Source organism: Mobula birostris, chromosome 8 (genome assembly GCF_030028105.1).
Source record: "Mobula birostris isolate sMobBir1 chromosome 8, sMobBir1.hap1, whole genome shotgun sequence".
In the NCBI taxonomy this organism is placed as follows: Eukaryota; Metazoa; Chordata; class Chondrichthyes; order Myliobatiformes; family Myliobatidae; genus Mobula; species Mobula birostris.
In genome coordinates this window covers 42952512-42968000 of record NC_092377.1, presented here as the reverse complement: position 1 = coordinate 42968000, position 15489 = coordinate 42952512, and the positions used below count along the sequence as shown (strand labels likewise).

Genomic DNA, 15489 nt, shown 5'->3' with positions numbered 1-15489 from the left:
CCACAGTTCTGATGTGGCCTTGGTAGGTCTGCAAAATAAATGTACAGTAATTCAATGTAGCTCTCAGCTAAATATACTTCACAGCCTTTTACATTCTTCCAAACTGTAGTGACTGCTGTAATAAATATAGCTGCCAGTACAAATGCAATTGTTTACATATCGCAAATATAATTTTTGCTGGTGTGACTCAAGAGGTAAATGTTGTTCTGGGCACAAGAAATTATGGAAATATCAGAAAACTGTACAAATTTCCTTTTTCAACTCTGAAGAAACAAAAAACTGTTAAGTATTAAGAGTGACAAAACAAGAGAAATTACTCCCATCACAAGACTTAAATGTCAAAAAAATGATGCCTTGAGTGAAAATAGAATGCGACATCTAATAATTTTTGTTAATATGCAATGGCAGAGTGAGAAGTTTTCAGTACACAGTAGCTGCACAGATTTTTGTATATTAAGTGTTAGCTTAATAAAGTGCTGTTAGAACCTATGATTCCCAAAGCAGCACACATCTGGAACCCACGTCACATAAATAAATAGTAAAATAAGCTCTTAAACAACTTTTTTTCCCCAGGATACAAAAAAATGCCTTCATCTGCCAAATATGACTAACCATTGTGCAATTGCTGATAACTTGCAAAACCACAACACGAGATGAGGTAACAGAGGGTGGATGAGGACAAAGCAACAAATGTTTTATATCAACTTATACAGGAGAAATTTTTAATTACGCAGTTAAGAAACTAACCCACATGCATTCTTTAGTATTAGTTTACTAAGCAGGTCAACAGAACACTGTGAATAGACTAAAAAAAGTGATAAAAAATGTTCAGTGATGTTGGATTTCCTTGTGTAACAGTACACTAAGCTCCCTATTGATATGTTGCAAGTTCCAGAATTATTAACATGTAGCCAAAGAGGTGCAATGTTTGTGAGCAGCTCTTAAAGTACCTATCATAATAAAGCAACATTCTGAAGGCAAGACAGTGTTCACAGGGAATCTTGACAGGTTAGTGAAGAGCAGTGTTCTTTGTGCGTGACAGCTACAGAGATTCTTGAAGATTATAGCCTGACACTTTCCTAGAAACAGCCTTCAGGAGTATCTGCAAAGGGCATGAGCGGAGTCAATGAATGATTGCACTTCAGGGAAATCTGCACTGGATTCAAACACTCATGTTTGAGAAAATAGCTGAGATTCCCTTTGTTTATTTGGGACTCTGTGGTGCATAACTGGCGGAGGAGATTAGTGCTGAATGGTTTAACTAGCACTGGATACATGTACTTGTGTGGCCATCAGATACTACACCTTGCTTAGGGCAAACAATTTTTAAGTAGCGCCAGTTGCATTCACGTGTTCAAAAAGCAATGATTTTTGTCACTGATAGTTGTCGAGAAACAAGCAGTAAGGCAACTCAGAACTGTTTTGATCACCGTGGTTTCAAGCATTCATACTTAGAGATGCCAGAAGCATACAGAGTGAAATGAAAGGAACTCACTACTTTAGTAAGTTAGGACCTACGAAGAATTTGAAGGTATCTGCAATCATCTTGAATGTTACAATGAAAATGAAGGCTTAGAGAATGCAATCATCGCTAGCATTGTATGACGACAATCTAGGTGCCTGTGCTGATTTTGTTCATTTACAGTCAATCAAAAGAACGCGCCAGCGTTCAGGTATACTGGATGAATTCCTCCATTGATAACAATTAGGAACTAATACACAGTTTTACAGTACTATAGTAGTATTGATAGTGTTCTAAATGGTTCTGTAGTTTATTTAAATACATAATCTGTTACTCAGTTAAACAATAGTTCATCTTTTAACTACTTCCATGAAACTTTGCCCTATTGTGGCAGCTGCTTAAATGAACCAAAATGTACGGGTCCCGATGTGTCCCAATTAACCAGAATTAACAGGAAAATATTGATTGTTACACTGCTGCTTACACAAGTTTGGGGAGTTTACACTTTATTGTCACCAAACAATTGATACTAGAGCGTACAATCATAACAGCGATATTTGATTCTGCACTACACGCTCCCTAGAGTACAAATTGATAGTAAATAGTAAAAATTTAAATTATAAATCATAAATAGTAAAGGGAAAGTAAGGTAGTGCAAAAAACCGAGAGGCAGGTCCGGATATTTGGAGGGTCAAAAAAAGAATTACAGGTAAAATAAAATTCCTGCTGACAATACCAGAGACAGATATCATAATAAATGGCAAGATAGCCAAAAATATTGCCAAAAAAAACCTACTGCAGGAAGACAACAGGTGATACACTATCTCTGAAGGGAAATGAAGAGTCGACAGTTCAGGTCTGGATAACAGATTTCCTCTATTGTAACAATTCTATGGAGAGAGGAAGAGACAGGGCTATTTGTGCACAAATATTTGATGGTAACGAAGTCAATTAATAAAGAATATGGATTCAGGACTTATTAAGTGGAGAAAAAAGTGCCAGGAGGTTTTGCTAAACATATACGTAGGATACCTCAGCTCTGTTGAGTATTTTGCCCAATTCCAGGTATAATATTTTATGAAGGATATGAAACGACTGAATTAGCTGCAGAAAAGATATGGGTGAGTAGTCTGAGGAACTAGGAATTGTCATTACATGCGCAAGTTGAAGAAGCAGTGGTTACTTTTCTTGAAGACTCTAAAGGAAATTCAATCAGGCAAAGAGATCCACTGGCTGCAGGGATGATAACCATACTATTCAATATTAATGACAAACAATAGATCCACTGGCTGCAGGGATGATAACCATACTATTTAATATTAATGACAAACAATAGGAGTGAAAAAATGTAAATGCCAGACAACATTTGTAATGCACTGACAGGTTCTCAGATACAATTTCAGTCATATGAGAAAAATGCCCTGCAAGAAATAAACTGCAAGGCAGGGTTGTAAATCTAGCGACTAAAACAGTCTCTAATTTTCTTGAAAAAACTTCTAATAACAGCACTGCATGTTGCAAAAACAAATATCAGAAAACTACGGCTGCTGTGATTATGAAATCCTTGACAGACATTATGTGAAGAATACTGTTGCATTTCCTCAATGTTTTTCAAACAGTTGTTAACCGTATAGTTAACCCACCTTACAGGAAGAGGGGTTGCAGGTTCAACCTTTGGTTTCTGCTTTTGCACTGCTTCTTCATCATTTTTGTTTTTCCAGCCAAGCCACCCACTGGAAAAGGTACCAAAAGTCTCATGTAACTGTCAGTAAAATAAGCTCTCAACAGGTTGGAAGATGCCAACCAAGCATTTATGTATTCTAAACATCACCTCTGCACTGTTTATAAAGTTACTGCAGGAGTACAAAAAGTGACTGCGGTGACACCATTAGGGCAGTAGAATGGCACAGATAACAGAGCCACTACCTCTCAGCACCAGAGATGCTGGTTCAATCCTGACTTCACGTACTGTCTGCAGGGAGTGCACACATTCTTTCTGTGACCCCATGGGTTTCCTGCAGGTTCTCCAGTTTCCTCCAACATCACAAGGACATGCAGGCTTGTCGATTAATTCGGCATTGTACAGTATATTGCCTCTAAAGTGTAAGTGAGTGGTAACATCTGAGAGGACTTGATGAGAAAGTCGGGAGAATAAATTTAGAATTAATGCAGAATTAGTGTAAACGGCTGCCTGATGGTTGACATGGACAAAGTAAATTGAGGTGGTCATTTCTGTACTCTATGAATCACTGACTAAGACCCCAAATAAAGGTCGGAATTTGCACAAAAGCAACTAACAGGCAATGATCTAGAATCTAGCAGTATTACTTGAGAAGGCAAATTTTAACTTGAATAAACTCATCTTCTCTCGATGACACAGTAATAAAACGCACCTTTATAATTCGTCTTGAAATGCAAAGCAATATTCAAAAGATAATTAAAATCTGTATCTGCAAGAGATAAAATAATCTTCCTACATGTACTTCAGGTGATAATATCCAGAAAACAGTCAAATATCTCCACAGGCTTGAAAACTTAAAACATATAGTTGTAGGAACTGTCAAATCTAACCTATGCTATTCCACATATAAACAAACATAATTCAGACTACACATGAAATACAAGCAACAGCTACAGCTACAGCAACACTCAAACAGCAACAAAAAGATTGCTCTCTTACCTAGCTGCATTAAATAAAGCTGATGTGAGTTTGCTGGCAACTGCTAAAGCAACGTGTGATAGCAAAGGCTGAGTGCTACCCTGTAACCCAATAAACAGCATATCAGAAAGATCACAAGAGAAAATCTGCAGATGCTAGAAATCCAAGCAACACACACAAAATGCTGGAGGAACTCAGCAGGTTAGACAGCATCTATGGAAAAGAGTGCTGTTGATGTTTCTAGCCGAGATCCTTCAGCAGGACAGTAGGGTTCCTCCAGGGTTTTGTATATGTTGCTATATCAGAAAGATCCTTAAGATGCTCGACCTTTGAATTACAATTGCTTTCCAGCATAAATGTATTTGCAGATAAATATCTTAATTCTAAATTTAAAGTATTTATTTGAAACACTTGTTCAATTAATTCATTACTTACAATACACAAAATGTATGAGAAGTAATTTAAATAAATACAAAGTCATAAATACTCATACCTCCAAAGCATAGAAAAACCCTGTGAATGGACCAGAACCAACTGTTACATGTGATGACATGGCTGGTGGGCTGCTCTTTACAGTGGCATTTACTCCGCCTAAAATAGAGGCAGTCTTCAACTGATCAAATGGACACAGTGTCATGATTCCTGGCATAAAAGAGAAAGAAAATTATGACCCAAGTGAAAATATGTTCCATACTGCAAATATCTGCTTCCAAAAAAAAGGACAGGGTAGCAACATACTGTATATTCAAAGTATTGAAAGAAAATGAGAGCACATCATGCAAATCAATTTCAAAATAATGTTGCTCCAGAGTGGTATTTTTACAATGTTGAAAGTAAGTATGCATTTATAAATGCTTCAGCACAGCACTGAAAACAATTGAAACTCTTCACTCAATTAAAGTCCATTCATTTTATGGCAGCAGATTTGACAGTTAAACCATGCACAAACCCAAACATTTTACCCTTCAACCCTTCTGCTTCTAATAATCATAATTCCTTTAGGACGTTCCTTTAAAGCTAGTGGTTAGACCAAGCTTTTAGGCAAGTAACATTTTGCCTCATGCAGCTACTTGAAAATATTGTTACAAAATTACCTCATGAGGTTTTGTTATGTTAGGGTTTTAAATGAATTGAAACTGCCACTGTAACTAACTAACCTAGCCAATAACTGTAATACACTGATTTCCCCATCTCTACATATTGAAGCATATACCCTACTGAAAATATCGAAGTTAATTGCAACACAAACTTATAAACTGGGGGAAAAAGGTAACACTGAAGAATTCATAACTGACTCCAACATCAAAGGGAACTAAGAGAAATATTTATCAAGTAAAATTTGAATCTAAAGTACTGAACAACCACCATTACTTCTGAACAAATACATTTTCGAAGGCTGGTGTATTCTGAGACATTAATTATTAATATTAAATTCGACATTACATCTCCTCTGTGAAACAGATGTTTTACTAAGATCAGGTAATTCCAGTTTATAAAATGAAATAGAGATCAACTTTTTTTTTTCTCTCTCCTGTAAACATCTTCTTTCTGGAATATGTTACCATTTCCTTTTTCCTGATTAGGTTTTTAGGATGGGGAGGGTGTTAGGTGGGGACAAATAAAAAAAACATTCATCATCAACGTAATTCATAAATACTAAAACCCTGATTGTTATTGGAGGGTGTCTCACTTTTGAGAGTCCTTAAATTAATTGAAGATTTAAGTTGAACACCATTTTTTAGTTGTTTATCATATTAGCATTTCACTTCTTATCAAAGGTTCCAATAGATCATAGAACAGTACAGCACAGTACAGGCCCTTCGGCCCACAATGTTGTGCCGACCCTTAAACCCTGCCTCCCATATAACCCCCCACCTTAAATTCCTCCATATACCTGTCTAGTAGTCTCTTAAACTTTACTAGTGTATCTGCCTCCACCACTGACTCAGGCAGTGCATTCCACGCACCAACCACTCTCTGAGTAAAAAAACCTTTCTCTAATACCCCCGTTGAACTTCCCACCCCTTACCTTAAAGCCATGTCCTCTTATATTGAGCAGTGGTGCCCTGGGGAAGAGATGCTGGCTGTCCACTCTATCTATTCCTCTTATTACATGTACACCTCTATCATGTCTCCTCTCATCCTCCTTCTCTCCAAAGAGTAAAGCCCTAGCTCCCTTATTCTCTGAATCATAATGCATACTCTCTAAACCAGGCAGCATCCTGGTAAATCTCCTCTGTACCCCTTCCAATGCTTCCACATCCTTCCTATAGTGAGGCAACCAGAACTGGACACAGCACTCCAAGTGTGGCCTAACCAGAGTTTTATAGAGCTGCATCATTACCTCGCGACTGTTAAACTCTATCCCTCGACTTATGAAAGCTAACACCCCATAAGCTTTCTTAACTACCCTATCTACCTGTGAGGCAACTTTCAGGGATCTGTGGACATATACTCCCAGATCCCTCTGCTCCTCCACACCACCAAGTATCCTGCCATTTACCTTGTACTCTGCCTTGGAGTTTATCCTTCCAAAGTGTACCACCTCACACTTCTCTGGGTTGAACTCCATCTGCCACTTCTCAGCCCACTTCTGCAACCTATCAATGTGTCTCTGCAATCTTCGCCAATCCTCTACCCTATCCACACCACCACCAACCTTAGTGTTGTCTGCAAGCTTGTCAACCCATCCTTCTACCCTCACATCCGGGTCGTTAATAAAAATCACGAAAAGTAGAGGTCCCAGGACCGATCCTTGTGGGACACCACTAGTCACAACCCTCCAATCCGAATGTACTCCCTCCACCACAACCCTCTGCCTTGTGCAGGCAAGCCAATTCTGAATCCACCTGGCCAAACTTCCCTGGATTCCATACCTTCTGACTTTCTGAATAAGCCTACTGTGTGGAACCTTGTCAAATGCCTTACTAAAATACTTGATCAACATTACAAATCAAATAGACTAATGTTTCAGATCTCTCCACAACTTCTATCAACGTTATGCTGGATGACCGAGTTAAACCACAGCCTCTGCAGGGCTCAGTTCTCTTGCTGGTTAATGATATGCATGTGCCATTTATAGAAACTATTGCAACTTGTGCCAAAAAGTAAATCTAATACTTCCTCACAGAAGTAAACTATTTTTAATGTCATTCCTCTGCAAATTTCTTCTAATGTGAAAAAATGTTTATATTACCTACGCTTATATGGTCCACAATCATATCAGTGTCCTGTAAACCCCATTTTTTGTATGTTAAAGGTGGAGGCTGCACAGTTTCAGCACCCGAAGCTGCAGCTGTATGAAAAAAAATACATAGCAGCAAAAAAGTTAGCAAATTATGTTGTTTGTGAGGAACATACTAAAATTATCCATTTTGCACACTTTAACCATACAAAGTTCACATATTAGGAGAATGGTATATAATACAAGTAAAAAAATTGCTGAAAATGCCCAAATTAACAACACTAGATTACAAAAAAAAACTGAGAAATGTATTAATGCAAGGAGCACATAATTAGTGAGTTTTAACTGTCTGATGCATTGTTTTTCAAGTACATTTCTCAGAATGCCACTGTTACTGGCAATACTTGTTTTTACTGCCTTATTACCCTCAAGGTGATCATGGAGGGAGTCACCATAATAACGCAGACAGGCAGGTCCTAAGACTTAGGTCCAGCGACAATGAAGAAAACACCAACATAATTTCCAAGCTTGGACAGGACCCTGTAAGTAATAATATTCCCATGCACATACTCCCCTTGTCCTTCAAGAGGTCAGCGGTTTGGGAAATGTTGTTACAGTAACCTAAATGCAGTGCATATTCAGTTGACACATGCAAACATGGTCTTGGAAACAGTCAAGGTTAAGTACAGTGACTGGAGTGCCAATCAAGTAGACTGCTGCTGTGAAGCTTCTTGAGTTGTTAGACCTGCACTCATCAAGGCAAGTGGCAAGTACTCCATCACAGACAATTTGAAGTAATTGACAAGAAACTCAGCTCCAGCAACCCATATTTCATCCCAACCTCCGGGGCAATCTGTGTGGAGATTGCAGAGTCTCCTGTGACCACAAGCATTTCACCTGGGCATTCCCATTTCCTTGCATATTTCAAAAGTATGCTGGTGGTAATTAGCTAGTTATCATCAGTGTGCATGTATGATGACAATCAGGAAGGAGTAAATGAATTCATGAGAGAGACTAAGCTACAGGAAAATAAGTGAAATAGGAGATCAAGCTGAGAGTATGCATAGATTCAATGGGCCAAATAGCCACAGTCTATGTCAAATGCAAACATGAGAAAACACACACCCAACCTGTACCTTATCGGTGATGGAATGGCTTCGGGGTTCAGAATGTCATTCTACCCAATCTTTTATTTGTTCTTGCAGCAAACATATTTGCATTGCACTCCCAATCTCTAACAGGATAGATAATGATAGATTTGGCAACAGTAACTGAATTAAATATCAAAGTGGGTTAGGCTTTCTTAGTTGGAGATGGTTCAGTGTTGGCATTTTTTCAAATGCTACCTGCCACTTACAGTCCCTAATGAAATATTATCTGGTTCTTGCTACGTGCAACAATCGTCTGCTTCATTCCTTGAGGAGTTGTGAATGGAACTGAACTTTTACAATGATCTTCAAATATCACCATTTTAACTCATGGTTTAAGGAATGTCGCTGATGAATGGGTCTGCACGCCCATAGTACTAGTCTGGATTACAAAGAACTAATTTTGGACAATAGAGTAACCATGCGTAATTGGATGAAGCCAAGATCAAATCATCCATAATCTTAATGTATGGCGCAGCACACTCAAAAGACTGTAGGCTTTCTCTTAATTGTTAGGTTCTGATGTTACTAAAGGTGTTGAACGATTTTGAACTAAACATGAATAGAGCTTCCCTTCTTACAATGGCTAAATACTTACTCTATACACAAGTACCCCTCCCCACAATTAAGCAGCCTAATGTTAATGCTAAACATGCTAATTGGGCAGTAATCTTGACCTTTGTGGTTACACCATGACGACACAGTCATGCACATTACAATAAAGCATTCAAAAATCCTTCAGTTACAAAACTGAAATAAAAGGGTTTACATTGTGATGAAGTAAATGCATGATAACGCTTTTAAAATGAGTCATAATCCTGCCAGAATAATTGTTTTGTTATATTGTCACACAATGTTACATTTTCAACCCACTGTCAAAAGGATCCATATATCATTTCTATTTTTCTGTATTTCATACACTTTGTATTCAAACTAATATTTGTACAAAATTATTTTATAAATAGTAGGTTCAACTTACTTAACTATGAATACGAAAATCACTATTGTAGAGTTTGAGAAACTTGCAAATCAAGTTTTTGCAGAAGCATACTAATAGAACATTAATCAAAAGACCTTGAGTATAACAACTCAAAAACTTCAATTATGCCAAGGATATAAACTTAGCATGAACCTTTCAGACACAACCCAGAAGGTAATTTTAAAATCTTACTGTAGATACAATTCTACCGGTTAAAATACTTTATAAATAAAAATTACCTCGTGCTACTTGGTTTCGACAGGCACGAAGAGACTGAAAGAGGCTGAATCCATCTATTGTCACAAGAGCAAATGGATATAAAATGCTCAGTTCTTCATGCTTCATGGAGGGTGGGAAGGAGAGAGGGAGAAGAGGTGGGAAAGAAGGAAATGGAAAATACAATTCTAGTTAGCAATCAAGCCAAGTTACTGTTATCCAGAACAGAGTATAATACATAGCAATTAAAAAACTCCTCAAATTGGAAAACTTACTTAAGAGCACTTACAAATCCATTCTCTCACTGGGATGGCAAAACAAAGCTGATCCTATTCATTCTAATCATTTTTAAGTAACAAGGTAAAATACCTTTGCAGTCAATGGTTAACTTTTGCAAACAAAAAGTTGCTGAGAAACTGTTGACATTTTCTCACTGGAAATATTCACACAAGATTGCATAGAACCATTCCAAAACAAATAAGCAGATATGCTGCATACAAGGAATCACTGTGCTCCTTCTTTAATAGTGATTAATATGCTTTTCAAACGTTTTTACCGCAGACAGACAGCACAAAAGTTCATTATTTTCTCCCCACAAGCCAGTTTATTTGAAGTAGATGGATACGAACATACACGGCAGGCTGAAATAAAATACGTCTTCAATAGTTCTACATATTCTAGTTAGCAATCAAGCCAAGTTACTGTTATCCAGAACAGAGTATAATACATAGCTTGAAGGACCTTGAAGGAGACTAGTGTTGAAATTGCGGGGGCCCTGGCAGAAATATTTAAAATGTCGCTGTCTATGGGTGAGGTGCTGGAGGATTGGAGAGTGGCTCATGTTATTCCATTGTTTAAAAAAGGATCGAAAAGTAATCCGGGAAATTATAGGCCGGTGAGTTTAACGTCAGTAGTAGGTAAGTTATTGGAGGGAGTACTAATTGACAGAACCTACAAGCATTTGGATAAACAGGGGCTTATTGGGGAGAGTCAACATGGCTTTGTGCGTGGTAGGTCATGTTTCACCAATCTGTTGGAGTTTTTCGAGGAGGTTACCAGGAAAGTGGATGAAGGGAAGGCAGTGGATATTGTCTACATGGACTTCAGTAAGGCCTTTGACAAGGTCCTGCATGGGAGGTTAGTTAGGAAAATTCAGTCGCTAGGTATACATGGAGAGGTGGTAAATTGGATTAGACATTGGCTCGATGGAAGAAGCCAGAGAGTGGTGGTAGTGAATTGCTTCTCTGAGTGGAGGCCTGTGACTAGTGGTGTGCCACAGGGATCAGTGCTGGGTCCATTGTTATTTGTCATCTATATCAATGGTCTGGATGATAATGTGGTAAATTGGATCAGCAAGTTTGCTGATGATACAAAGATTGGAGGTGTAGTAGACAGTGAGGAAGGTTTTCAGAGCCTGCAGGGGGACTTGGACCATCTGGAAAAATGGGCTGAAAAATGGCAGATGGAGTTTAATACTGACAAGTGTGAGGTATTGCACGTTGGAAGGACAAACCAACGTAGAACATACAGGGTTAATGGTAAGGCACTGAGGAGTGCAAAGGAACAGAGGGATCTGGGGATACAGATACAAAATTCCCTAAAAGTGTCGTCACAGGTAGATAGGGTCGTAAAGAGAGCTTTTGGTACATTGGCCTTTATTAATCGAAGTATTGAGTATAAGAGCTGGAATGTTATGATGAGGTTGTATAAGGCATTGGTGAGGCCGAATCTGGAGTATTGTGTTCAGTTTTGGTCACCAAATTACAGGAAGGATATAAATAACGTTGAAAGAGTGCAGAGAAGGTTTACAAGGATGTTGTCGGGACTTGAGAAAGTCAGTTACAGAGAAAGGTTGAATAGGTTAGGACTTTATTCCCTGGAGTGTAGAAGAATGAGGGGAGATTTGATAGAGGTATATAAAATTATGATGGGTATAGATAGAATGAATGCAAGCAGGCTTTTTTCACTGAGGTAAGGGGAGAAAAAAACCAGAGGACATGGGTTAAGGGTGAGGGGGGAAAAGTTTAAAGGGAACATTAGGGGGGGGCTTCTTCACACAGAGAGTGGTGGGAGTATGGAATGAGCTGCCAGACGAGGTGGTAAATGCGGGTTCTTTTTTAACATTTAAGAATAAATTGGACAGATACATGGATGGGAGGTGTATGGAGGGATATGGTCCATGTGCAGGTCAGTGGGACTAGGGAGAAAATGGTTCGGCACAGCCAAGAAGGGCCAAAGGGCCTGTTTCTGTGCTGTAGTTTCTATGGTTCTATGGTTCTATATATGGCATGTGTCACTTCCAAGCAATGCAATCTTGTTTTGAAGAAAATGAATCAACCGTGGATATTTACTTAAAATTTTCACCAAACTTGGTCTGTTTCTCTCGTGCCCAGAGGCTAGATTATTTACTATCCTGTACCAGGAATATTTTGCTATATGTTATGGAATGCAATAGTAGGCGCAAAACATACATTGATTAAAGAAAATAATCTACTATTACAGTAGAAATCTGATGGTTGTTAATATGTAAACTGAATCTGCATAAGTTTGTTAGTGCCACAACAGTTCAACAGCAGACGTGATTCTTTCTGCACTGGATCACATTCAGGCTGCTGTTTGTTGACTAAAGCCTTACATACAACACAATCATCCCATCTTAATTCATCATCAAGCTAACAGACATGGGTCTCTGTCCCTCACTCTGCAACTGGATACTTGATTTCCTCATCAGAAGACCTTCAGGATTAGTAACGTATTCTCCTCAGTGACCATCAACACAGGTGCACCTCAAGGCTGTGCACTTAGTCCCCTCCTCTATTCTTTATTCCAACATGGCCAAGTAGCAAAGCACAGATTCAATACCAACTTCAAATATGTCAATGACATTACTGCTACTGGATGAACCACAGCTGGCAATGAGTCAGCTTGCCAGAGTAAGATAGGACACATGGTTGAGCAGTGCCATAACAACCACTCACTCAACATCAGCAAAACTAAAGACCTGACTTGCGATCAGGAAGAAAAGAATGGTGAATGCATGGGACTATATTGAGGAAATTGGAAGCTTTAAATTCCTGGAGGCTGACATAGCTGGTGACTTGCCCTGAGCCCAGCACCTTTACTTTCTTAGGAGGTTCAGCTTGTCACAGAACACTAACTTTCTACAGATGTACTGCTGAAAGTCTCCTAACTGGTCGCATCATGGTCTGGCACGGCATTTTGAAAGCAAGGACCACAGTGAGCTCAAAGATTAGCAGACTCTGCCCACTTTAGGAACATTCCTTCCCACCATCGGCAGTATCTACAGGAGATGTTGCCTCAAGGTGGCAATATCCATTGCAAAAGATCCCCACCATATAGCCAATGCTATCCTTTCACAGCTACCATTGAGAAAGATGTACAGAATTCTGAAGCTTCAAAAACAGCTACTTCTTGAACCAAATGGCAAAACCCTAATCTCTACAGTTTAGCAACACTCTGGCCACTTTCAACATTTTGCACTAAAATGGGCTTTTTTTGTTCTAATCAGGTTCCATTTTATAAAAATTGTGTATAATTTATGTATAACGCTTGTGCATACGTGTACTTATACATATGATAATAAATGCTACTTCTACATACTTAAAATAGTTACTAAGTGCAAACCAAGTAATTTGAACATTTTTTTCAAAACTTATATTTAAGTACTAGGATGGGTGCACTACGCCAAGCATCCAAAGAAAAATTACTAAAAAGAGAATTATCTGTATTCAACAACGTGCATGAATGCTTAATACTCAGAGCATTTTACATCATCTAACAATGCTTGTTACTTACCTGCTCTGTGACACCAGGATGCCTAGGTATCTCATAAGTTCGACATTTCAATTGCAAAACTGGGTCTTCATTTAAAAGTTGTGCTAAAAGAAGAACTCCATTCTGTAAAAAGAAAACAGGAAATTTTATAACATTTAAATTAAATTGAATGTTTGAGTAAACACTAAGCAGTAATACATTTCATTAATCTTAGCACATGCTTAGCAGGATTATGTAGAAAGTTCCTTTCACATTCCTGCGTGTTGATATCTTTGAGGACCCAACCTGGACACAACATATTATAGTATATTTCAGTAGGAGTTTGAAAAGTTTACGTTTGTCAACTAAAACACTCAAAAACTTCTACAAATGTACCACAGAGAGCATTCTGACTGGCTGCATCACCATCTGGTATGAGGGGGATACTGCACAATATCGAAATGAGCTGCCTAAACTTGTAAAATTAGTTAGCTCTATCATGGGTACCAGCCTCCGCAGTATTCAGGACATTTTCATGGAGCGGTGCCTTAGGAAGGCAATGTCCCCACCACCCAGAACATGCCCTCTTCACACTGTTACCATCAGGAAGGAGGTGCAGAAGCCTAGAGGCACACAATCAATGATTCAGGAACAGCTTTTTTCCCTCTGCCATCCGATTTCTAAATGGACATTGACCTCACTACTTTTTTTATTTGTTATTTTGCACTACTTATGCTTAACTTAACTATTTAATAGACATTTACATACTTAATGTAACTCATTTTTCTTTATATTTATTCATCATATATTTAATTGCACTGTCGCCATAAAGTTAACAAATGTCATGACATATATTAGTGGTAGTAAATCTGGTTGGGATTCTGAAAGCAACATAATTGCTTATCAAAGAACAGTTAAAGGAGTTGGAAAAAGAGACTTCCGGAGGCAGGGCCATTCTTCACCAGTTCCACCTAACAGGGCTGCTGCAGCGTCTGGGCTTCCAACTCGATTGATCCCTTATGGCCACAAAAAGTGCTACCACAGGAAAAGCATGGGGGCAATTATGAAAAGCAGTTCAGATATGGCACAACTCAGCTCATAGTATACAGGCAAGTAGAATTTAAACAAATTATGTACATTTCCGTCTTTTCAATTTATTGACTGTGTACTCCAATATACAATACTTTTATTATGAATGTGCATTAGTTTACTGGGACAAAAGGATACAATATCTGAATCAATCCAATATCACAAATGCCAAATTTCTCTCCCATAACAAAATGGCATTATTAATGTCTGCTTTTGCATTTATAGGTGAATTATGATTTCAGCTTAAATATAGTCAATGTAACTCGATTAACAGTTAATCAAAACTACTTCACATAGCAGAGAGAAAATAGTTTATTCAGATGATGGAAGGAAGATAAGTGGGATAAAGTGGATTATAAAGATTTAAGAGATGAATACAAGCTGAAGTTTAACTTTAGGTAAAGGAATGTTAGAACAGTAGTTGGAATAAATGGATTTAAAAAAATAAACTGAATAATGAAGAGCTTCAAAAACAATGCAAATTAAAGAGGGAGAAGAAGAGGCTGGCAAAGGGAATAAGGTGAAAGGTCTCATGAAGAGAATTAGAGAGGGAAAGAGCTAAAAATGGGCTGGAAAACAAACTGGAAGCTGGAATGGTTAGATGTTAAAGGCCAACCAACTAAAGTGCATGCAGCTTTCTTTAAATCATTTACAGGTGTTGGACCACTGACTAATTAAGCAGGCTGCTGTGTCACAAAATAAGTTGAAGTTCATGCATTGTACCCTATATTAAATGTCATCTGCCATTATTCTGCCTCAGTAGATTTTCCCCAATTACTTTGATAACCACATTAGAACCCCTTAATCAGTATTGTTTGGAAGTAATCAATTTTCTTTCTGAACTAAAACTATAATAATGCAAATCATTTTGAATTTCTCTATTCAGCACATACCACCACTGTAGTTATTATTATAATGTGCATTCCTTACTTGCAATTTTTTCAGGGCAATCTCCTATTCAACGAATCCTGAGTTGTG

At 38.1% G+C, this 15489-nt stretch overlaps 1 protein-coding gene across 2 annotated transcripts in view; it reads right to left on the bottom strand.

Moving 5' to 3' along the window:
- The window catches only part of rab3gap2 (RAB3 GTPase activating protein subunit 2 (non-catalytic)), a 90514-nt gene that overhangs the window by 48241 nt on the left and 26784 nt on the right, over positions 1–15489 (bottom strand). For both annotated transcript variants that reach the window (XM_072265076.1, XM_072265077.1), the window contains 6 exons: positions 13465–13566; positions 9672–9771; positions 7318–7416; positions 4615–4763; positions 4143–4222; positions 3106–3195 (listed from right to left, as the gene is read on the bottom strand). In XM_072265076.1, the coding sequence (XP_072121177.1) occupies positions 3106–3195; positions 4143–4222; positions 4615–4763; positions 7318–7416; positions 9672–9771; positions 13465–13566 (620 nt within the window). The remainder of the gene's footprint in view (positions 1–3105; positions 3196–4142; positions 4223–4614; positions 4764–7317; positions 7417–9671; positions 9772–13464; positions 13567–15489) is intronic.